This window comes from Crotalus tigris, unplaced genomic scaffold, assembly GCF_016545835.1.
Source record: "Crotalus tigris isolate CLP2741 ecotype Arizona unplaced genomic scaffold, ASM1654583v1 scf7180000019888.115334, whole genome shotgun sequence".
NCBI lineage: Eukaryota > Metazoa > Chordata > Lepidosauria > Squamata > Viperidae > Crotalus > Crotalus tigris.
The window spans coordinates 90,709-115,334 of record NW_024097757.1 but is presented as its reverse complement, the minus strand read 5'-3'; the positions used below and the strand labels follow the sequence as shown (position 1 = coordinate 115,334).

General features: G+C 39.4%; 1 protein-coding gene across 3 annotated transcripts; it reads right to left on the bottom strand.

Annotated features, from left to right (window-relative positions):
- Nucleotides 1-560: 560 nt before the first annotated feature.
- LOC120317880 (metal transporter CNNM1-like) lies at nt 561-21,206 on the bottom strand. Of its 3 annotated transcripts, XM_039364864.1 has the most exons (12): nt 18,641-21,205; nt 14,517-14,660; nt 12,941-13,078; nt 10,683-10,852; nt 9,780-9,879; nt 8,702-8,749; nt 6,862-6,924; nt 4,585-4,751; nt 2,550-2,730; nt 1,856-1,969; nt 1,634-1,750; nt 561-1,326 (listed from the first exon to the last, which is right to left on the bottom strand). In XM_039364864.1, the coding sequence occupies exons 1-12, from the start codon at nt 20,415-20,417 to the stop codon at nt 1,250-1,252; spliced, it is 3,096 nt and encodes a 1,031-aa protein (XP_039220798.1). In that variant the 5' UTR covers nt 20,418-21,205; the 3' UTR covers nt 561-1,249. The 3 variants fall into 3 exon arrangements, with proteins under 3 accessions (XP_039220798.1, XP_039220796.1, XP_039220797.1); XM_039364862.1 differs by lacking the exon at nt 561-1,326 and having other exon boundaries at nt 1,348-1,750; nt 18,641-21,206; XM_039364863.1 differs by lacking the exons at nt 561-1,326; nt 6,862-6,924 and having other exon boundaries at nt 1,348-1,750.
- Nucleotides 21,207-24,626: the final 3,420 nt, after the last annotated feature.

The window sequence follows — 24,626 nt, the reverse complement described above, 5'->3', positions numbered from 1 at the left end:
ACAATTATGCTGAGTCAAGGATAGCCAGTTGGAGGAATGAAAGATTTCTGACCTTTTCCTGCCTTGCCCTATCATAGCCCTGTGCCAGAAAAATACTGTTAAAGCTTTACTACGTCAATGTCCCTTCCATTTTGGCCAGGAAGTCAGCAGAGGCATTGCTTGGATGCTGGCAATGAGTTTTATAATCAAACACTTTGTATTTGGGCCACTCAGCAGGTACAACTTATAGAGACATAGAAAATTGATAGCAGAAAAAGACCCATAGGCTGCTGATGATTGACCTACTACCTCCATTGGAAGCTGGTTCCAAGATTTCACTACTCTTTCTGTGAGGTAATATTTTCTAATGTTACTTTTTAACTCCACTCTAATTTATTTATTTATGAGACTTATATACTGCTTTAAGTGCAAGCACTCTCTAAGCCGTGTACACCAGTAAGCAATGTATATATATATTTACATTGCCCCCAACAATCTGGGTCCTCATTTTACCTACCTCGGAAGGATGGAAGGCTGAGTCAACTTTGAGCCGGTGAGATTTGAACCGCTGACCTGCTGAACACAGTCAGCTAAAGTGGCCTGAAGTACTGCACTCTAACTGCTGCGCCACCCTAATGTTATTTTTTAACTCAGTTTGAGGTTATGCCCTCATATTTTTTATTTTTGCTTCCTTCTTTCCTTGGTGGACTAATTGAGCCATGAAGGGCCATTAGTCAGAAGTGATAGTATTCTAAGTCCGCACAAAATAGTTATGGGAAGAGCTATGAAAAAATTCAAAGGTAATTTCAATTTAAACAGGTCTCTCTCCTGATATTTAACAGAGAGGTTTCTGGGTTCACAATACATTGGACTAACAAGTATTTAGTGAGTGGATAATTTTGTCATATAAATACAGCCTGAGAACCTATTATAGACCTGGCTGAAAACAGAATCTTTATGTGCTATTTGAAAATAAAAATATATATATATAAGTATAGTTCTCTCCTTTTTGGTTTGTTTCATTATAATTAGCCACATTGTTCTAAATCAGGGAGTCAAACTGCTGGCCCGTGGGCCGGATGCGTCATCCCAAAACCGCACCCACCCCATTGCCGGCAATGGAGAAAAAGCTCCAATATGTCATGTGACGTCACGAGTTTGACATGTCTGTTCTAACTCATTCAGAGTGAGTGACTTAGGAAGTGATGGTAGCAAAGAATAGGGCAATGCATAATACCAACCTGTGAGAAAGGCAGAGCCATGTTGCCACTCATGTGATTAATGATGTGAAGTTAGTATTATCATCTGAACTTCTCTCACTGTCTGCAGAAGGTTTTCTCCTCTCACCTGCAGTATCAAGCAGCAGTGTCAAAGTTGGTAATCATTGTTGAAGAAAAAAACCCTACCTCAAAAGTAATAGTTCTAGAAAGGGACACTTTTCAGGTATCCCATTAGTCAGTACAGCCTCTTTAGGTTCAGGAATCTTAAGTAGCATGCTGGCTGGTTTATCCTGGATACTTGTGCAATAGCATCAAGGATAAGTGGGACGGGGTGGGAGAAGGTGGTGTTTGTGCTTGAAGAGCCAAAACTACATTCCATATGCCATGAATTCTATATGAACAAATGCCTCCCCCAGGACCCTGATGTGACTCACTAAGTGTCCAAAGTAACTTCTTTCCTAGGGGATCCTGAGGAGCACTTGGAGATGTGTTGAGCTCCATTTCCCTGTTTGAGGACTCAGATTCCAGCCTGACAATATAGGCCTCATTTTCTGCAAGGCAATAATAGTCAAAATAAGATTGGGATTCCTCCTTCCCTCAGAGCTCATTGGATTTTTCCTGCCCTGCTCTGATCTACCATGCTCTTAAATACTCACTCTGCATGCTGATTTCTGGGTTGCCTGTCAACTTCTCTTGGTCGTGGGGGATCCCCTCCATGTGCAGGAACATAGAGTCTATAGGACTCTTCATATTCCCATCTGACTTGCTGGCTGCATGATATAAAGAGACCTCAGCAGCACATGTCAGAGTATACCCATCTCATCACAAATATATCATAGGATTCAAATCTAGGTACAGGCAGAGGATATTTGTCTACTCTAAAAATTAGCATAGCTGTAACCATTTTCCCTATTCATTTTGAACTGATACATAGCATGGAGGGAGGGGGTTTGCCAGGTGCTTCAATAGTAAAAAAAAAAAACTTATTCCATGGGAACCAAGGTCATTGGCTGCTCCTGAGACTGCAGGCTAGGCGTTGCGAAAAAAGCCTGCCAAGAAGATGTATTGGGGAACATAGTTGCTTGCATAGCCTTAGGGGTGGGATTTCTTAACTTTGCATTGGGGAATTGTTATGTGTATGGAGATGGTTTCACTTTTGATGTAGCTAATAAACATGTTCTTTGAGGAATTTTCAATAAAATAGTTGGTTTAACTTTTTTTGAGCTTGGCCTGATTAGGATATGGATATAAATTTTAAAAACAAAAAATTAAAATAATTTTGCACAATAAGGCTCTCACAGCATCTTTTTCAAAGTCATTCTATAAGAATATGTTTGGTGATACACCTACCCACAATGCTACTTCTCTCATTCAAGAGAATAGCATGGTCATCCTTGGGTGTCTGTGGGGTACCTCTGATTGTGGGAGCCTTTGTGGAATCACCATCATTGAAAACATCCATGTCAGGGGTCTGGGGAGAGCTATCCATGCGGCTGGCAGCCAGTGCATTCTGATACTGTTGCCGAGTAATCTAGGAATCAAACAGAGGAATTGCCAGAAAATTACCTAGTTCTGCAAATTCATTTTCCAATGTTTCTAACTTCTACTATATTTCTATGTATTTTTCCCAACCTGGTGCCATTGAAGGGTGTTGTATGCCCAACAAACCTGGAGGTCTCTAGGCAACAGGTTTGGAGAGATGTGCTGCTACCATATACAATCCCATCACTTTATATTCTGAGTATAAGGGCTTTTTCATTTCACACATCGCTCTTTTTTCATTGACTAGAAAATTGCTATAAAATTACACAACCCTGTTTCCATTGGAAGCCTGTCTCTTCAGATTTAGGCTGGCTCTATTTACTTCTATTGTTGCCTTCAGGTTTATATTTCATATTTTCCACAAATCAGGCCTTAAATAAATTCCTTTGTCTCATCTTCCCAGTTCTGATCCTTTTTCACCTCAACTCTGTGCAGTTCTCACCTGTGAAGAGCTACCCTTTTCTTCTTTCATTTCATCATTTGTATTATAGTTTTTGGAGCGGGGGGGGGAAGCTGCCTTCAAGTCAGTTTTTGACTCCTAGCAACTGCCTCGACTAGTACCTGCTGTTTTTATGGTATACTTTTCAGAAGTGATTGCCACTGCTTCCTTTCTAGGGCTGAGAGAATGACTGGTGCAATGGCACCCAGTTAGCTTTGTGCCTAAAGCGAGACTAGAACTTACAATCTCCTAGTTTCTAGCCCAGTGTCTTAACCACTACACCCACTATACATTAGTCTCTCTTCAATATCCCTTCTCCCCTGAAACATTATTTATGATTTACTATTCTGCTTACAACAATATGACTTTCCTCAACACCATATTTGCTTTCCAAGTTGCATTTATCATATTGTTTCTGCCTTTTTCTCACAGAATTTAAGCAGAGAGTAATCAAAACCCTTAATGAATGGGGTTTTATTCCAAGATCATTGCATTCCAGGGCCAACACAACCTGAAATCATGATACCTTTCATTATTTGGACAGAGCTCATTTCTGCTGTTGTTTAAAAGACAAGAGAGCAAAGAAAGAAATGTATATGTGCTAATGTCAGATAGAAAAATATAGTTAATTTTATTGGTGTTGAAATGTATAGCACTGCTGAAATGCTATACTGTTGCAGAATACTTTTCTTAAAAATAAAATGTTATTTGCAAAATAAGAAGTAAGAATTGTTATCATGTGCTGGCCATTACGCATGACATCTGTTTCATGATTTGGTAGAGGTTAGTCAAGTAAATTCACAGCACAGCTGGCAATAATGAGGAGTAAAACTGCATGTTCCCACAGTTAAATTTCACATAATCTTTAGGCTACACATCTGTACTCATCAGAAGCCAAAGATTTACAAGGATGCCTTGTCTCTTCTAAAAGCTTGCTGAAAGCCAAAATTGTATGTGCTACTCTACTGATTTAACATTCTCCCACCCATTTTTCCTTTATCATTCAACTTTGTCTTGTCTCTTCACTTCTAAGTCAAGTTAGTAAGTTCACCAGATTCACATTATCCCTGTGTTATATCCAGCATGCGTGATAATTAATTATGCAGTTAACAAACCCATTTTCATATGAAGTGCAATATTGTAAACATTTTCTTGGATATGATACATGGAACAATCCTAGCATGAAGCTATTCATATTCCATGGCATAAAACAGGGATGTCAAACTGCCAGCCCTGGGCCAATTGCATCATGTGGAGGCCGTGCCCACCCCACCTCTGGCAATGCAAAAAAAAGTCGCAATACATCATGACATGTCATGTGATGCAGCGAGTTTGACAGCCGTGGTATAAAAAAAAAACAATAAGGAGGGCACTTCTTTCAATCACACTCAGTCCAGCAGATACCTTAACAAACTGTACATCACACAGAATATGAACAGAATAATCTGGAGTGTATATGTTGTTGTTGCAGCCACTATGTAGTTGGGTACTGCTGCCTCCATACTCATTACGTTCTCGAATTGGAGACTCAGAGCGGTTTAATCCACTGCAACGTGATGGAGATTGATTCACTAGAAATAAAGAAGACGTGATGAACAAATGAAAAACACAATGCTTAAAATTTGGGGACGAACTTCTTAAGATTCCCTTAATGGTTCTTAACACTGAAAATTTGTCTGCAATGAACTCCACCCATAAGAGCTCTTGGCTTTTCATTCTGCATAAACTTGAAAAAAATATGAAGGTTTATGTGTTGAATTGTTCTTTTAGAAATCTCCAAAACAAAACATTACAATATGTTTCCCAGTTCCTACATGTTATACTTTCTGTTCTGTGTTCAGGCTCACAGAACAGGGACTTTGTAACAATAATCAGGGCTTGCCAAGGCCAAGATGATTGAAGACTGAAAGCACAATTGAAAAAGGAAAGTAGTAGATTTTTTTAAAAGGAAAACCAAAGTATATTCCAGTAAAATCGTCTTGGTTTAATACCTCAGTGAAATATAAGACTACATTTCAATTGCTTCTACTAGAAGGGGATTAACTTTTATGCTGCTGCCTTTATACTACTCTTCTTCCAGAAATGGAGGTAGCTGCTTCCTCTCCATGGTGCATCTATACTTAATAGGATTCTTTTAAGTATCTCTTTATTTTTCTAGTGCCAAATTCCTATATTTAAATTCACTTCTGCTGCCTATCTACTGACCATTCTCTTATCCTTCATTCTCCTTTTTAATTTTTGTTTTTCATTTTTCTCGTTTGTATTATTACCTCCATTTATTTTCAGGTTTCCTATTCTAGAAATACTACTACAGAAACTAATAGCACCCCATGTCGTCTCAAAGTAAAGACCCATTCCAAAAAGAACTTACTGCTGGGAAGTTTGTATAGACATAGAGCCTTGATTATTTAAATTACAATTCTGAATTACAGATTTCCTTAACTTGATGTTTGAATACAATCAACGTTTTTTTTATAACTCCTACTATTTCCATCTAATCAGATAGGCATACTGGCAGATAAATTCTATAGTTATACTTCTAAAAGTCATCACTGACAGAAACTGCTATCATTACTCAGCATTAAAGAGAATTTATTGACCACAACATGATGTATTTCTAAGTGGATCTGCATAAGAAAGAATTGTGAATATACTTCTTATGGCATAAGACTTTATAAACTGTGATTGCTTCAAAAGCGGCAATAACTTAGAACTACACCTTCCACACACTTTTAATTCTTTCCCTTTTAATGATCTGAATTACACAGGTGTTTGAGTGAATGCTTATATAGTTTTTTTTCTGTATTATCATTAGTTCTTTCCCTCCTTCAATTATTGCCACTTGATTTCTTTATTAAGAAGATATCTCTTAAGCAGGGGTGTCAAACTGTTGGCTCACGGGTCAGTTTCATCATATTGGAGCCACGCCTACCCCATTGCCGGCAATGGTGAAAAAGCTCTAATACATTGCGCGACGTCACGTGATGTCGCGAGTTTGACATGTCTGCTCTTAAGTAAGACTCCCCCCTACACCAGAGAGAATGGTGAACCACAGTCATTTAAGTGAAACGTTACAGCCCTCTTTAATAGCTTTCTCTTCCTCAGATGACTGGGACATACTTTTGACTAACATATTTCCTAGGGTGGAAAAGGTTAGGTGATATTTAAGCCACTGAGATTATGTAGTGTCAATTGTCAAAAAGTGGTTATTATGAGCACAGCAATCCCAAAATGCCCATTTCCTGTAAGACAATCCAGCCTTCAGATTATTCTTTATAAAGTCAATGAGCCTTTTGTAAGGGACCCAAACATATTTTTGAAAATAAGCACAATAACAAGTTAGTCCTTTGCTTTGCACTATATTAACTTCTTTTATTAAAAATAATCTTTTAAGAAATATTTCTCTCTTTGTATGACAACAGCATGAGAAAAATAGTCATCATTCTAATAATATGCATGGATCTGAACACAAAATATTGCTTCATATGGGCAAAACAGATTCAGTTGTAGACAAACAGAACACACGCACACAGGTTCACAATGATTTGTTTTGCACGCATGCAGGATATTCTAAGCCTGTATTTTTCATAGGAGGGAAGAGTCAGAGAAGGACACACACCCAGAATCGAAAGGCAGCAAAACGGGGGTTCTTTCTGGGTGACATGTACAGTATATTGTTACCTGGGGAGCCAGCCAAAGAGTCCCCTCGGCTGAAGGCAAAGGTACGGGACACAGACACGGGCACTAGAAAGAAGACAAGGATCAGGAGACAAAAACCAGGAGAAAAGGGAAAAGGAGCAAGGAAGCTTTAGAAGGAACAAAGAGTGACCTACTCAGCATCATGGGCAGGTTACAGCTATTAATATTACCTAAGCTCTTTTCATTTTGGAAAATTTAGTTTTATTTCTACATAACCTGGGCAAGGAGAAATAAAGAGAAAGTAAGTTTTGAAAAAATGTTCCTCTGCAGGCTACCTAGCATTATATCCTGGATATTGCATCTCACTTCACATCACTACATTGAGACTCACAGAAATTAAAAACAACGGATTTAATAAATACTTCATGAGCATTTATAAATCCATGATGCACTTCCACAAATCACCATTTGATGGCACCAAAAACACAAATAATGGAATGCAGATAATTTTAAAATATTCATGAGTTAACAGATCCAAGCTTTAGAAGTTCCCTTATTTTTACAGACTTACCTGAACTGCACTGAGTGCACACTTATTTGACTATATTACTATTCAGAATAGTTTATGCGGGACCAGCTCTAGCTTTCAGAGGCAAGGGAAACAATGCACAAATTTACCGTATGTTTGGCACAAATTATGTTCTTCTTTTTCTGCTCTGGATTGAGCACTAAGGCTGAGAGGGAGGGAGAATTATTGGTAAGGAAACAAAGAAACGGGGCCAGCAGAAGCAACTAAGTAAGTCAAGGATGATGGGATGAGCTTTTTAAAAAATGTATTTTGAGCCCTCAGTAAGAGATAACAAAAAGCAGAGAAGAAAATGAAACCAGCAATGACATGGAACAACAATAGATGCTGCTGTTAGCTAAAACTGACTGCAGAAATCTCCCTTGGGGGCTATGGATACCTGTGGTAGATATATTAATGTACTTAACTGGTCAGCCAACTGAAGGTTAGGGTTGCACTTGATTTGTTCATTACAGAAAAGGAATAGGAAAGAAAAAATGTATTACACCAGCTTCATTTTACTATAAATTAACTATGATGACTGATTATGAAGTCCAACAGTCTAGAAAGAACGAAGCTGGTGATCAACATATTTAAATATCTCACTAATTAATCAAGTATCAAATGGACTATGTTAGTACCAGAACAGGGTATTCACAAATATTTATCTGTGGCCCTTTTTCTCTGGGATGGTTTATGATATCCCCATGTTTTCGTCATTCCTCATCCTCCTTAATTCCCACTGCCCCCGAGATGCTCAAACTCATCCTATTGGCTGCATGTCATGCGTTGCTCCAAAGGGGACCAATACTTTACTGTGGAACTGGTTCAGGGTAGAGCACTAAAGTAGTTTTCTTTGTGTTTATATAACCTTAAACTGAGAACTTCACAACTCCCAGCATAAGTAATGAGTTAACTAACATACTTGGCTTCATCTTATACTGAACCATGATTTGTTTCAGGCTTAGGGTGTTTTGCAAACAAGACCAGGTATGTCTTGTTTAGTAAACCAATCTTAAAAAATAGCCTTGGCTTAACCAAAATCTACAGTTCTATCAGCTGTGTCATCAGAACAGCTGCTCTAAAATATGTATATCAGATTATATATTTAAAAATGGTTATGTGGCAAAACTACTTGATAGACTATCTACTGTAGCTGACCCACCCCATCCTGATTCATAATTCTGTTGGAGTAGGATTGAGATGTCAAGAAACAGTGGACTTTATTTAATTTTTTGGGTAGAGCTGGCAACGCTTAATGAAAATGGTCCCCTATACCACCTTATTTTAAAAAAAGGTCAGGTAGGAGAAACGTACACAGGAAAGATGATCCAGCCAGGCTGCTCATTTTACGCCCATCATTATCTGAAAAGATGGAAAAATGGAAGGTGAATCCCCAATCAGACTTTTATTGTCTCATCCCTGCTCTGAACAAGGAAGAGACACATTTTTCAGGCACATAGAGGCAGGAGGTTAATATCAACTGTTGCTTGCCTGGATCAGGCTCAAATGAATGGCTCAAATATTGTTATTATTTGGTTTTCCAAGACCTGCCTGGTTGTAAAGAAATCTCTTTCTTCCCAACATATGATTTTCTGTTAATGTTGCAGTACTGCAATTTCATGTAATATGAATGAAGGTGTTCTGTTTAAAAATATTTTACACATTTCATTCCTTATAAACCTCTGTGCTCTCTCCTGATCCAGGCCCAGGATCTACTACTCTTGGAGCATAATTCTTATTGTATCATGCAAAGCCTGGAGTAACTCTTGAGCCAACAGATGTTATGCATCCTTACTACATATTGGTAGTTTTTCCTAGCCCTCTCCTGCATTATGGTATCTGTCCTCTTTTGTTTTTTGTTTTTTATTTACCTGATATTTGCCTAAATCAGTGGTTCTCAACCTGTGGGTCGGGACCCCATTTGGGGTCGAACGACCATTTCACGGGGGTCGCCAAACAACGCAGTCCGCCATTTTTTCCCCCTTTTCCTTAGCTGTGCTACTCCCTTTTATTCTATTGGCTTTTGAAAGCCAATAGAATAGACTCTCTGAATAGAGTCTAATTCTATTGGCTTTCAAAAGCCAATAGGAATTGTCCAGGCTGTCTCTGCCCTGCTGAGCCCGCCAAAAGTCCCATTCTGCAAACGGTGCTGCACCAGTGGAGTAGTCCTCGACTTACGACCGGTTGAGTAGTCCTCGACTTACGACCGGTTGGGGGTCACGACATTAAAAAGGTTGAGAACCACTGGCCTAAATGTTTAGTAGAGTGAAAATCAGAATAAATTTGCAAGTTCTTGTATATTACATATTTAAGTTCATTTATTCTGAACACTCTAGGTTCTGTTTCTGTGACTTCTATCATCCCATTCTGTAGTTAATTTTAGATTTCTAACCTGAATAGAAGACAGTCATGATTGCTGGGACACCATAGTATGTGAAAGCACCATTTTCAAATCGCAATCCTTCTTTTCCCACTTCTACCTCCACTTTTCCCTAAAAAAAGAAAACAAACAAAACCAAAGCATGTAATCCAACTGCACCAGTCATCTCTCTTCCACCATATCTGATCACCCACTGAAAAAAGGAAAAATATACACAATGTAACTTAAGAAAATAACTTCAGGTAAGAACAAGGCCAGTTCATTCACAAATATTTGTAGGTGTTCCTTCATAAAAGAAAAAAATAGAAATATGAATCAAAATAGCTGGGGAACATCAGAAAAGATATCTTGAAAGGTTAGGTTGAGAATAAGAGTAGTAACAGAATTTAGAGAATCTATACCTGATTTATAGTTGAAAGTACTCAATAATATAGCAGCTACGTAAATATCAAGGGAAAGAATAGTACAACTAAAGGTCCTAAGAAAAAAATGAGCAAGGTTAACCAATCCTAAGAAAATTTCTTAGGGAAGCATTAAAACATTAAGTTAAAACATCTTTCAACCCCAGTTCCAAATTCATGGTACTCTTTAAATTTGAATGACTAGTTGGATAGTACTTAAATTCAAAAAATGTGAATAATGTATACTAGTGATAGAAGAAAACATATTGTCAAATTTATTTGGATAAAGCATAGAGACACTTCAAGCCAAGTTTCTAAAAATTATTTTTCTCCTCTGAGTGGTTCCTCTTTATTTTAAAGTCTGAAACAAAATACTGGGCATGTAAAATTGAAACTCATATCTGGATTTTTATTTGCAAGCCAAGTGCTTATTCTAGACTAATTGACCATATAAATGCTTCCTATAGTAAACAATAAAGTTGATGTTACAAATTTCTATCATAATATGACAAACCTGTAAGATGAGCACAAAATAGTCAACTGGGCGGTTACGCTGATAAAGATAGTGTTCAGGTGCTCGCTTGTTTTTGTGGTCATATTTCATCTCCTGGATGACATTGGGATGTTTGAGAAGCCGCAGCAGGATCTTCTCTGAGAGATGTGGCATCTTGAAAGGTTCTACCTCTGCAAAGGAAGAAAAGAGGAGGGAAGCAGTAACTATGCTTTCTTTGCTTGGACAAATCAGGAAGAAGGTAGTTGGAGAAAGATAATTTTTTAAGATTTTAAAAATACTAAGAATTTGAATTATAGTAGTTAAACTAATACAAATTAAACTTAGAGAAAAAGAATGGAGAGAAAGAATTAGCAGTGCAGGAAAACAGAAAAAAGAATGAAGAAAAAAGGAAGAATGCAGTAAAGAAAAAGAAAGAAATATAAAAAGGAAGAATGCAGTAAAGAAAAAGAAAGAAATATACAAACAAGTGATTTCCAACCTTCATCAGATGTATAATTTAATATCTTTCACCTCCTGTAATATTAAACAGATATCTCTTCACCCAATATCTCATCCCTTATCTATAGGCAAATCTATAAAACATCAACTTTTCAATCCTAGTTATCAGCAGAAAGTCCATAAAGGGTTGCTAGAATATTGCAAAAATGTCTCATTATAACCTTGATCAAATATACCAACTTTAATATTACAGCCTTTACATTTAAAAGTCTTAATCTTTAATTTAATCAAATATTGCCATAATATTTAATTTCTCTTCAATTCTTTTTTATCTCATTGCAGGTTTTTTTTCAAAGTTTTAACAAGCCTCTTTTGTAGATCTAGTAAGAAAAGATTTTCCAGCTCATTTTCTTGGTTTATCATTTGTATTTTTCTTTTAATTTTTAAAACAAGCAAGTTTTTTTGTATATCTAGTAAAACATCCTCTTCCAAATTATTCTCTTGGCCTGTCATTTGTGGTTCCACATTCTATACTTTTTGTCTTGTCATATAATTTTTTACACAGCTGTCATTCTTTCGTTAATATAATTTTAAACATTGTCTATCCACAGAAGCAGACATCATTACTGACAGTGTGGATATTGTAACTTCTGGCTCAATTCTTCAAAGATTTCCTTTAATATTTCTAATGTTATAACATTTGGTATCATTCTGTAAGTCCAAGAGTTAACTGACATTAATTCTCTTTAAAATCTTTAATCCACCCTAGGGTCCAGTTTCTAAAATCATAACTTATCTTTTGTTATGACTTGCAATTGCCAGGATAGCCAAAGTAAGTCTTTCCCATGAGAAATTGTTTTATTTTTATAGCTAATTCCAAAATCTGAATCTTTATACGGAGCTTAATCAATTTATAATTTTCTTAGATAAAAATCTTATTCACCTTTTTGCTATTTATTTCAAATCCTTTAAGTTTTTAAGCTTGTAATTTTCTTTTGAGCTGAAGATAAACTCACTTCATAAAGACTTTTGAAACTTGTTCTGAAGGTCTCTAATAGCTTTAATGTAGTGAATAGGCAATTTCTGAAAGTGATTAGAAAGTAAGCTTTGCAACCTTAGTGTTCTTTAACATAGCAGTCTCCAACCTTTCTGGCTTTATGGACCAGCGGGAAAGAGGAGATAGTTCCACGTGAGCAATGGGAAAACAAGTGCGTGAAGGTCCATTTGAACAAATGGAGCTGCGTGCATGTGTCCACAACCTTCGCAGCCCAGTTCTGAACAAGCCACGGTCCAATAGTGGGCACAGCCTGGGGTTTGGGGACTCCTGCTTTAAAAGACTTTGCTATGGTTGCAAGCAAGATGGCTGATTTCATCATTTCCCAGGACTCAAACCCATGGAAAAAATGTTGTCCTGTGGTCTCTTTGTGAGAAGTAGCCATCCAAAGCACATTGGGTGATCTCCTGTTGTCTCCTTATTTTGAGAGGTGCCAAGGAAACAGTTTAATCACTGGTTCCTTAGCCTTTGCTATAGTTGTCAGCTCTGCTTTTGCAGAGGTGTATTCAGGTCACCATATCTCGCCCCAATAGAGAAAGAAAATGATGCCATTACACATTTCTTCCACTCTAAATTAAACTGGCTACTTAAAACATAAACCACAGACGAGTTGGATGCCAAGTCTTAAGGTTAAAAAAAAAAACACAAATGTCATTCTATTCTTTAAAAAAGCTTAATTCCAAGATACTTATGATACTTGCCAATAGCATGGGTATCAAACAATAAGTATCAAAAATGCAGCAACAGCCTAAGAAGAGCCAGATACCTGTAGCCATGAAGCGATGAGTGGCCAATAGCAGCTGTGGTGAGATCTTTACTCTCATCTCACTATCCGAAAGTCTAAAGATGGAGAAATCATGAGGTTTCCTACCCCGGGGGATCCTTTCCTTTTTCTGATTGTCTACTGAGGATTAAGAAAGTAAAAAAATATAGTCACAACTCTGGGAATTTAGAAAGGATGTTGTATCTCAGTTCATAGTCTCATGGCAACATTTTGGGTGTGCTAATCTTACATCAACACAGCTCTCTTATCTTAAATAAAAGACAGCTATTCTCTACAGCACCGTGACTTTTTTTCCATTGCTGGCAATGAGGTAGGCGTGGTTTCGCCATGATGCATCTCACTCGTAGGCCGGTAGTTTGACACCCCTTCTCTACAGCATTGAAATATTATCAACTCTGTCCAACCCAAAGCGATATAACCCCCTTTTTTGGGGAGGGAGGCTTTATTAAAATACAAAACTACAATATCTAAGCAAAAATTAAAATGTGAAGTGTAATACATTTCAAGTGTTACCAAGCTTATGCCTTAGATTAAAGGATAACAACTACAGACACAATATATAATATGTAATTTTAAAAAGAAAGTGAGTATGAGAAAGAGAAAAACAGAATTTTCAAGCAAACTTGTCATATTTTCTTAAATTATTATATTCTTTCAAGCAAAGCTGCAGTCCTAAACATTTTTACTTTCAGTGTGATTTGTTTCTAAGTAAATATGTACTATCAGCACTACAGGTGCTATATTTTTTCTTAAAAAGAAGAAAATAAAAACCTTGCCTTCTTAATCTTTTTTGTTTGTTTGTGTGTGCCTTCAAGTCAGTGTTAACTTCTGGAGACAGTATGGAGAAACAAGGTTGGCAAGGTTTTGGAAATGGTTTCCCACTGCCTCCTTCGATGAGTTGAGAAAGGTGTTACTGGCCCAAGGTAAGTTTGGTGTGACTGTAGAACTCAGTTTCCCCGCTTATAGCTTGGTGCCTTAATTACTACACCAAACTAAAATTTAGTCAGTAAGATTCCATTGTTGCAGTCTCCAAACTTAATCATACACAGTAATATCTCCCATTCTAGTTCCATCATTCAACCTTGAAGGTATTTTTTCAGTCCATTGATGCCCAAGGATTAGTCTTCCAGGAAAGGAGTAGGAATGAGATGAAGTAAAATATCTCATTCCGGAAGATGCTATTTTAAGAATCTGCTTTTGTGCTAATGAGATACTAACATCCAGGGATAGAATATACTTATCCAATTTCACTTATATGGGCACTGAAGCTGAGATGTATGGGATTCTAGTTTGTCATCAAAGCAATTGCTGCCCGATTCCCTAGCTGAAAGTTGCTACTACACAAGAAAAATCACACAAAAAGATGGCAAGTTCTATATGATCTAATTGGAGAATAAGAAAAAGCTATGTTCAGCAAGAATTGTGGCGAGGGAAATGAAGAGATTTTAGCAAGAATTTTACAATTGGTAGAAATAATAGCAAACGAAATTATAATTCCCATGTTTTTATTTATGCCCCAAACCATTTGGTGTCGTCTTAGTGGCCCCCTAATACTTACTATAAAGATCCGTCTCATCCAGAATCTCCGATTTGATTATCTCTTCAATCACATCCTCCAGAGTGACAATTCCCATCACCTCATAGAAAGGGTCTCCTTCCCCTTCATCATTAACTCTCTGTACAATTGCAAGGTGTGATTTACCTACAAAGAAAGAATGAGCAGAAACAAATTGTGCAGGAGATATTGTGTTTATCACCCACTGCACCCAAAATAAGATAGGAAGTGGATCGCTTGAGGCTTCTGGGCCTTTGACTAGTGCTCAGTGAGAAGTGGCCTCCTTTTGAAATGGGAATGAAAAGCAAAGTTATTCCAACCATCTGCTCCTCCATGTGAAGGAAACATAAACAACCAAGTCTAAGCAACGCAAATGTAGAGTTGATTTTGCTTCTTGAAATTCAAGAATATATGCTATTTTCCATACAGTGAAAGTAAATTGAAGATGTTATCTTGGGCCCCGGAGAAGGGAGGAATTCATAATGATGGGAGAGAAAAGGAAAGAGGTAATGAGGTAGTTACTTTGGGATAGCACCAAATATCCAATCAAGGGTTGTTTGCTCCCCAACAATGAATTCTACTTTCCACCAATCTCATTCACTAGCATCAAAAGGGTTATAAAATGGCCCAAATTTCAGGATATTTGCTAATATTCGAATCCTATGAGGCCAAGCATAAAAATATGTTTGTGAAACATCTAAACACCTGACACTACTTTTAAAGACTATGAAACAAAAGTAATCTAGGTTTGATTTTCAATTTTCATTTTAAAAAAAGAATGTCAAATTAGTTTGACTTTTTATTATGGTTCTCTCCCTACTAGGTCCTATTCCTAACTATATAATGATGATAGCTGACCTTTATCATGGGCAAATCCTGCCAATGTACTATGTAAATATGGAATAATTTGTCAGAAAAGCAAACTGAATGTTATTCAATTAGCCCAATTAAAGCAAGTCACAGAATGCAGGATTGAACACCAGCTAAATCTCAGTTGGAATACTATGAGTAGCTTTGATCACCATTTATAATTCTCTTTGAAGAGGCATTGTTGCATAATTTTTTCAAAATGTAATTTTACACTTTCTGATGTTAAGCATAGGGCAGACTTATTGTTTTTCTCTCCAATGATGCTCCACTTAAATTTCTTAGCCATTTTGATGTCTACTTTATGCCATTTAAGATACAATGTTTACTAGATACTGATTCTACATAATGCTACTTAACAGCAAGGAGCTTTCTGTGTTTATACCATCTGCTTATACAACTGGCTACCCTACCCATCATAGCTCTGAGAGAAATATAATTTTGAGGTCTCTGTTCCTTCTATGTTTTTTAGGCACACCATAGGCATTATCTAAAAACTGAAGTTTGGGAAAGATTGAAAGCAAAACCTCCACATATTTCAGCTAGTCCAGTTTTAGTAGCTGATATTATGAGGTTCACAATAAAATTGTTGAATGCTTTTGACCCTGAACAACATCAATGAGTCTTAAGGATTTCCATATGGCCACTGCAGAACTGAGAAGCGTCAGGAGAGCCTGTAGCATACCCCTGGAGATTAACAAAAGACGGCAAATTCAAGACCAAATGTTCAACACCCCACTTTTCAAGAGGACAGCTGCTTTAGATTGCTTGCATCTGCCATATCCAGTTGCAACTCAGCCAAATTACACTAGTATCAGTTAGGCCGGGATATGTGGTGATATGTGGAGACACCAATGGCCATCCTTTTGAAAGTGATATTACTCTGTTTACAGATGCAAGAAATACAAAATACTTTTCTGAGAAAGATGATTCTTCTAAATGCATATTATAACAGTGCAACATAAATTGTGACAGTGCAACTGTGTCTCGTTTCTTCTTCCTAGGATGAGTTTCATCACTAATTGCAGAATTAAACCCAAAACCACCATCTATCATGTTGAGAAAGAAAAAAAACATAGATTTTGTATAAATGATGTCTGGAAGCCCAGGAGTAGCTCTGGACTCTGAGTTTGCCATTTATTCATTCAATCTCATGAGAATTCTTGTCTGACTAAATACCTGTCTTTCTCAATTTAGGTGAGCAATGCCCTTGCCTATAACCTGTATCAGCAATCCCCAATTTTTCTCTCCAGATGTTTTCGGTTTTAATTCCTACAGTTACCAGCAAGCACAGAAGATGGTTACACTGACTATAGGGCTATGGGAGTTAAAGACTATCCAATTCAATCTGTGCAAAATTCCCAAGTTTGCTGGTTCTGTATATACAATCTACAAATCTAAATTAAATGTTAACTCTGATAATATATGATGTGCTTTTTTGAGTGACTCTATATTTCTCCACAACCTCACCTGAATGTTATTTTTAAAGAATGAGTTTGCAGACAGCTGAAACTCTCTTTATAGAAGCAATTTCTTACTTCTGTTTTTTCTTGCCTCTATATTAACAAATTAGACACCATTCAGTGTTATGTCAGAATATGGTATCAAAGTTGTAAAGACTGAGTTTATTGTCCTATAATAATTTTGCTACTGAAGACAGGTTTACAACAGATATTAGGACAAGAAATGACAGTTTCATGTTGCATATGATTCAAAGCTTGATGCTGTAGCACAGGGCTTTTCAACCTTTTCACCCACTGTACCACTTTTAGGATATGGCAACATCTGAGTACCACCAGTTGCCTAGCAAGGTGTCAAAAACTTAATGACCAAAAATAAAAGGAAAAAACTGATGAAATATAGGTAGTCCTTGACTTATAACAGTTCACTTAGTGATTGTTCAAAGTTACAAATGGCACTGAAAAAAGTGTCCCCCCAAGTCACAGCCGAGCAAGACACCTGCCTGCCCGCCCGGCGGTGCTCTTCTTCCTGTCTGAAGTTTTCATTGTTGTGAGCATTGGCAGCGGAGGTGGGTGGGGGTGGGGGGATGTTTGGTTTTTATTCCCATCTGCTGGGTGGTTGCAGCAGGTTTTGGTCACTTCACATGACCCTGGGACACTGTGACCATCATAAATATGAATCAGTTGCCAAACTGAATGTAAATCACAAGACCCTGGAGATGCTGCAACATTCCAGCTGATCGGCGCTTCTGGGCTCAGCAGAAGTGCCAGGATCAGTGCTGCTTTTCGGCTGATTGGTACTTCTTCAGGGCTCAGAACCACCAGGATCAGCGCCAAGCTCCAGCTGGAGCCTGGCACTTCCACTGAGCCCTGACAGCCCGAAGCGCCAATCAGCTGGAAAGTGGCACTGATCTTGGTGCTTCTGCTGAGCTCTGACAGCCCTGCAGTTCTAGCCATCTCTTGCTCAGGCTTGTGCGGTGCTGCCACTGGTTCAGCTCATTCCCCTCCCCCGCTACCACTTTTCTAGGATGGTCGCCTACCACCTGCCAGATGCCAATGTACCACAGATGGTACACGTACCACTGGTTGAAAAGCCCTGCTGTAGCACTTGCTTTACGCACAAGACTCACATCTGATCCCCCAAGTAACCAGGTAGGACTGAAAAAGACTAAAGCCCTGCCTGAAGCCTGTGGAACTACTGCCAGTTAGCACTGGGCAATCTTTTTCAACCTGGTATCCTCTAGTTATGTTGAGCTTTAAAACTTAGTATTTCTGAGTCAGTATGGACCAGACTTCCTAATATTTTGCTAGAATAGGAAAATTATGCCTCATTTCTCCTTTGCAATTGAAGGTAAAGAGATAACACTCCAATTTCAGCTCATGGTTTCTCTGCACTGAATAAAAATGCATAAATTTACAAGCAAAAAGATTGACAAAAGCATGTCAATTTATATAAACAGTGGAACAAGTTGGGGAAAATGCTATTAAAGAGTTTCAGGAGAAAACTCCTTAGTATATCATGGTAATCTATTTGGAAAACCTTTTGGATAATTCAGTGACTTACAATGAGCCATTTGTTATAGAGCATAAATAGGCACACACACACATGCACCCATACATAGACACATTGGTGTGCTGTTCCAATAATTTAGCCACAACATCCAGGCTACAGAAAGAGGGTAGACCAGTGCAGGAGGGGGCACAGTGGGATCCCAGGGTACCTCGCAAGCAGGGTGCACAGGGAGTAGAGAGGCATGTGATGCTGGCAGGAGGCGAGTGGCTGGGGCCCCGGGCCCTCACCCTTCTTGAACTCCTCGAGCAGCGTATCTAGGCGGGTATCATGGAAGACACAGTGCAGCGGGCGGTGATAGAAGCGAGTAACTGTCTGCAGTGGTGTGCAGTCATCAGGATCCACGAAAGCCAAGTCCTTGACAAACAGCAAGTCGACAATGTTGTCTCGTCGCTCACCTTCATATACAGGGATGCGGGTATAGCCTGAGCGAAGAATCTCAGAAATGGTAGTAAAGTCAAGTATGGCATCAGAGTGCAACATAAAACAATCATTCAGAGGTGTCAAGATGTCCTCAACTACCTTGGTGCGTAACTCCAGTGCACCTTGAACCATGGCTAGTTCCTCACTCACAAGATCACCATGAGGGTCAGCAGCCCGCAGGGTCTCCAGCAGGTGCTCCCTTGTGGAGAAGGTGCTGAGCTCTTGATGCAAAGCCCAATCTAGCAAACGGCTGAGTGGATAGCATATGGGGAAGGTGGGGGCCATAAGCAGGCGGGTGAGAAAGAGTGTGTGTGCAGCAATGGCTAACCCGTGGCGGGAACAAATGGAGTAGGGCAACACCTCACCACCCAAAAAGACGACACTGGTGCAGAGCAGCACAGGCAACCACGGCACACCTTGGTTGTCTTCGGGCAGGGAAATGTGACTGGCTTGTAGAGCAGCGCATAACCAGCCCGCCAACGTGGCGTTAGCACCTGCCTGTCCGAGCAACAGAGTGCACAGTAGGTAAGTGCCGCTTCCGCCTCGGCCGCGCGCAGCCTCCACCTTGCGCGCCTGGTCCCTCTCTGCAGCCGAGCCACTGTTCCGCAGTACCCGCAGCTCCATCGGATCGAGTGACAGCACGGCCAAGCGGAGGCCGCTGAACAGCGCCGACAGAGCTAGCAGGACTAGTGCGCCCACACCCCGCAACCAGCCGGCGGTGGGCAACGGAATCAGCCACGCGGCCGAGCCCGCTGCCGGCGTTTCCACTTGCAGCACGAAGCCCCCCGGCGCGCCGTGCAGTTGCCAGGCTCGTCCATCCCAAGCGCAGAGCCCGAACCGACGCCCTCCAGGCCCGGCGCCGGGCTCACCCTTTCGCGGCTCCCGCACTCTCACCTCGGCTAAAGCCGAGCCGGCCGAGCCTCCGGGCAAAAGCGGGCCCAGCACCTCCACGTCCGAGGCCCAGGCGCTGCGTTCGGAACAGCGCTCCACTGTGGCGGGCTCCTCCACGAAGACGACGCGGCGCTCAACCTCCTCGCTCGCGCTGCTGCCGTTACTAGCGGCGGTGCCTTCGGCCGGCGGCTGGAAGTAGAGGCGCAACAAGAAGCGGGAACCCTCAGCCGCCCGCAGCGCTCCCCCCTCGAGCCACACGCGCCCGGGCGCCGTATCCTCTGGCCGCAGCCCCAGTAGCCACGCCGCTCCGCCAGGGGGCCTTGGCGACAAGGAAAAGAAGAGAAGCAGAACAGCGCCTCGGCTCCGACCCCAGCAGCCGATGTTTCTGCGCTCTAGCCCGCGGCCCAAAGCTGCTGCCGCCTGCCCCACCATCCTCAGCAGCCAGGCAAAACACGGGGCTTCGAGGAGCAGGCGCCGGCCGCACGTGACTCTCTCGAGGCGCTGGAGGCGGCCGCTGGACCACGTGTGCATGGGGCGAGCCTGCCAGCCCCTTGGCTTTCCTCGGAGGCTCGGGGGCGCCCCGTTTACCCGCGCGGTAGATTCATAGGATCCGCGAAGATGGCCCTGGATGTTATCGGTCTCAGAGTTGGTCTTCTCTTCAATGTGGAGGCCACCCATATTCCCTGTTTCCATTTCCCTCTGAAATCGGTGGGTCTCTGCTAACAGCGTCCTGGTCCGGGGGTCCCTGTGCTCAGCTGTGATTATTGGGGGCAGCGTGCAAGGATCATCGTGAAGTGCAGTGAAAACGCGCAGTCTTTAATGCGTCGTTGACCTGCTTGTCTGGGCAACTTGCCAGATTTTCCTCCTCTTTAAATACTGATATATGTAGAGCTCATTAGGGTTCTGGTGCGGTGAGGGGAATTAATGGAAATTTGCTTCCACCGAGAAAATAAAATTAGGAAGGCGGGAAATCGTAATACAGTGGAATAATACTTAACATGTCGAATCCTGAAGATCCAGAAAGATGCAGTCAAACAAGAGGACTGAATGAAACACTAGCTCTATCAATAGATCTTATTGATGAGTTGTTATTAGCCTAATGTTTACCGTAATTATCACTAGGATTGTTATTTTTTCTTCCTGGTTAGTCTCCTTTAATGGCAAGGTAATATAACAATTTCCTTTTTTCTATTTTTACACTTATATACATATTTGTACTTTATATTTGTATTAATTTTGAAACAGCTATTTGAAAATAAAAAAACCAGTAAGGTATACTATAGAAAACAAGCATCAGAATATAATAAATTTATATTGACTGAGTTTATTGGACTGCTGTCATTCAAGGCCATGTTGCCTAAATGTTCTGCAATCATGGACCACAAAAGAAACATTAGGAAAATGCAAGAACGGCCAATGAAACAAATGCCCTCTTGTCTGTAGTAATATGGGAGTTTACCTTGGGGGAGGGCATTTCTGTTTGCATTTATATATGCTTTCTCTTTTTTAAAATTAAATTTTGTACCAGAAAACATAATCCAGATTCAAGTTTTTATTTACCACTTAATTTTTTTATATACCCCACGCCGTAACAGCAACTCTTTTAAGTACAAGCTTGATGGTCAAAATTTGTCATTATTAAGAAACATTTCCAGCCCTTTTTTAAGATATCCATTGTTCCATTTCCTATTTGCACTTTTCAGGTGGCATGTGTGCTCCATTCAGTATAATATGGGCCGACTGGTAGCCAACAACTATGCTTGCAACCTGTTTACTTGTCAGTTTGCTGTTAGTATTCACATTATTATTTATGTTATCATTTAACACTTCAGTGAATTAGTTTTCAGCTAGTGATCTGTTCTTGAGAGCCAGCTGACTGTCAGTGCACAGATCAGCTGGGGACTGAAGCTATGGGTAGGTTCTGAAGTATGATTGCAGAGAAACTGGCTGGCCATCTGGTGAATCTCCATGAATGATGAATAGATAGTCCATGGACCAATGTTTGAGACTTACCAATGAAAAGCATAGCCACACTCTATTGTTTGAAAGGGGATAGTGTCCTGTATTATAATTTTGGTCATTACCATGAGTGAATCTTAACTTAGTGGCAGTGTCTTCCAACCTGACATTCTCCTGTTGTTGGGAGCTTTCAACTTCTAGAATTCCAAGCCTACCTGGAAATTCTGGGACTTGTAATACCAACAAAATTAGAAGATGCCTGGTTGGGGGAAAAAGCCAGCAATGTAATGGGCATCTGATGGGAGTCAAGATTTAAAAGGCTATCCTCATTTTGCAATCTTGTTTTATTCAACTGTGAAGGTCTTCCTCCCCCGCCCCCCTTTTAGCATGTTGAATATTGTCCACCTGAGATTTCTTATTATTTATTTTAAAGTCAGTGTTTTGGCTGTGAAGTCTTGGATCAAATCTGGGTTAGGGATACATTCCTATTGGTGTCAGTTGAAGAGCATTATGCCTTTCATACCGATCTCTGGTAAGAAAAAAGAGAAAAGGAAACATCCCATGTGCAGATATAATAACAGCAACATCTGGATCCGTGAGTGAAGCTGGATAGTTGTACATAAAGGACATTGACTTCCTTTATGTGTCCATGTAAGCAAGGCAGTAGAATCAATAGGTAAATTTTGTAAACAAGGAAAAAACTTAAGACATTTTAATAGAATCTTCTGGAATATAGATATGTATGTTTTTATATCAGTGGTTCTGAACCTTTTTAATGCCGCGACTCCCAACCGGTCATAAGTCAAGGACTACTCAACTGGCCGTAAGTCGAGGACTACTCAACTGGTGCAGCACCGTTTGCAGAATGGGACATTGGGCGGGCTCAGCAGGGCAGAGACAGCCTGGACAATTCCTATTGGCTTTTGAAAGCCAATAGAATTAGACTCTATTCAAGAGAGTCTATTCTATTGGCTTTCAAAAGCCAATAGAATAAAAGAGAGTAGCACAGCTAAGGAAAAGGGGAAAAAAATGGCGGACTGCATTGTTTGGCGACCCCCATGAAATGGTCGTTCGACCCCAAATGGGGTCCCGACCCACAGGTTGAGAACCACTGTTTCATATGGATGTGCAGTCTAACATAAGGGATCATATGTGTTCCAGAAGAGTAGCCTTTTTTCTTACCAATACTCTCTAGTTACTTACAGTATTAGAAAATAAAACAAATATTACAAATACTGTTGGTGTCCCAATATTTAAGTTTAATGGTAAGCCTTATCCATGTATGCTACTTGAATAATTTGCAGACATAACCTCCTTATCCCATGTACCCTCACTTCTCCATGTTTTTGTTCAAAAATTGAAAACGTTGTACATGGGGCTAATTTTCAGACGTTCTAAAAACACTTTGCATTTCCTTCATTTTAAAGTGCAGTCAAATGATTCAAACCAAAATCTTGTCAATATATTTGAATGTGAAGCTTTTAGAATAACTTCACAAAAAGCCTTCCTAAATATAAAATCTTTCTATGGTGGTAGGAATATAGTTTACTAATAGCACTTAACCAGCCTTAACCTGTTTCTTTGGCCTAGAAAATGGAAGAAATGCCAAATGGTTTTCAAAAGTGTGCAGGCTGTATGTCAAAATCACATTCATTGCCCATTGCTTTTATTTTAATCTCTATTTTTCTATACCCACAGATTCAAGTATATGAGTTCAGATGACATAGGCAATTAGCACACAGTACCTGAGGATTTGAAGAATTTGATTGAAAGAAACAGTACAAAACTGTAGTTTGAGGAAGAGGTTTTTCTCTTAATTCAAACTACCAGTAAAATACAGCAAAAACAGTTTCATTTTTCAGCTTTAAGCTTTGCAGATATGATTGCTCTGTACATTAGCTGCCTCCCATTCAAATCTGCATGTTAAAACATACCATTTTTTCTGAACTTCCAACTTTTCTGTTCTAATCTATGCACTCAGTTGGTGTAAATGTACTCTATTCTAATTTTATCCTATTTTTAAACTGCTTCTCATAATTCTAGAGTTAAAAAAAGGTTTGTAGGTATTAGTGGGAAGTTTTCTTTTTCTCCTCTCAGTTGGATGAACTGGTGGCTGGCCTTGGTATAGCTGGTGATTCCTTTGACTAGTAAAATCTTTCATCTTTTCTTTCATCTTCTTTAACCTCATTGAGGAGTCTTTATAATGAGTAGATTTCTCTTTGGCATTTTTTCCTGAAAACATAGCCTCAAAGCTTAGTGGAAATCAGGCTTACTCACAAACTAGCAAGGGTGAGTGCTGTTTAACATATTTTAAAATATTCTTTCTCTACTACCTTAAGTTCATTTTAGCTGTCTGTTATCACCTTCTTTCCAAGCTTGTTCTTCCTAAAGTGTCCCTGGCTGTTTTTAAAATATATATTCTGTTTTAATCTCTTTATATTTTCCATCCCTCCTCCTTCTATGAAAAATATTTGTCATTTGAATCTTAAATGCCACCCACTCTCAATGCCATGGTAGCAAACTGAGTGCAAACTATTTTCTTTGAGTGTCTGCATAAAATATATGATGCTGTGTCTGAGACCAGACTTGTTAATAAGGCTACATCAACTATACTAGTAGTGTATGATTTTGGTGACCATACTATAATTTTCATTACTAGCTGCAAACCTTTTTAGGTACAATGTCATGGTCAACAATGTATATTTATTGGCTTGGAATAAGAACAGCTGTCATTCAACACACCTGGAAGATACTCCATTGGGAATTATTGATGCTAGAAAACAGGATGAATATAGGATATTAATATGCCATACATCATATTTCAAAATTTGAAGCAGAGACTATGTGCATCTGTAAAAGAGACGTACAATAATGAATCTATAATTAAACACACTTTCGTCATAAGAAACATTTTCAAAATATTTGAGTAGCTAAATTGTAACA

What these genes read in the sequence shown, in the direction of transcription:
- LOC120317880 (XM_039364862.1), bottom strand. Translation starts at nt 20,417, where the DNA reads ATGGAAACAGGGAATATGGGTGGCCTCCACATTGAAGAGAAGACCAAC. An exon ending in GCTCGAGGAGTTCAAGAAGG is followed by an intron (nt 14,661 to 18,640) that starts GTGAGGGCCCGG and finishes CTTTCTTTGTAG; the next exon opens with GTAAATCACACCTTGCAATT. An exon ending in ATTTTGTGCTCATCTTACAG is followed by an intron (nt 9,880 to 10,682) that starts GTTTGTCATATT and finishes TTCTTTTTTTAG; the next exon opens with GGAAAAGTGGAGGTAGAAGT.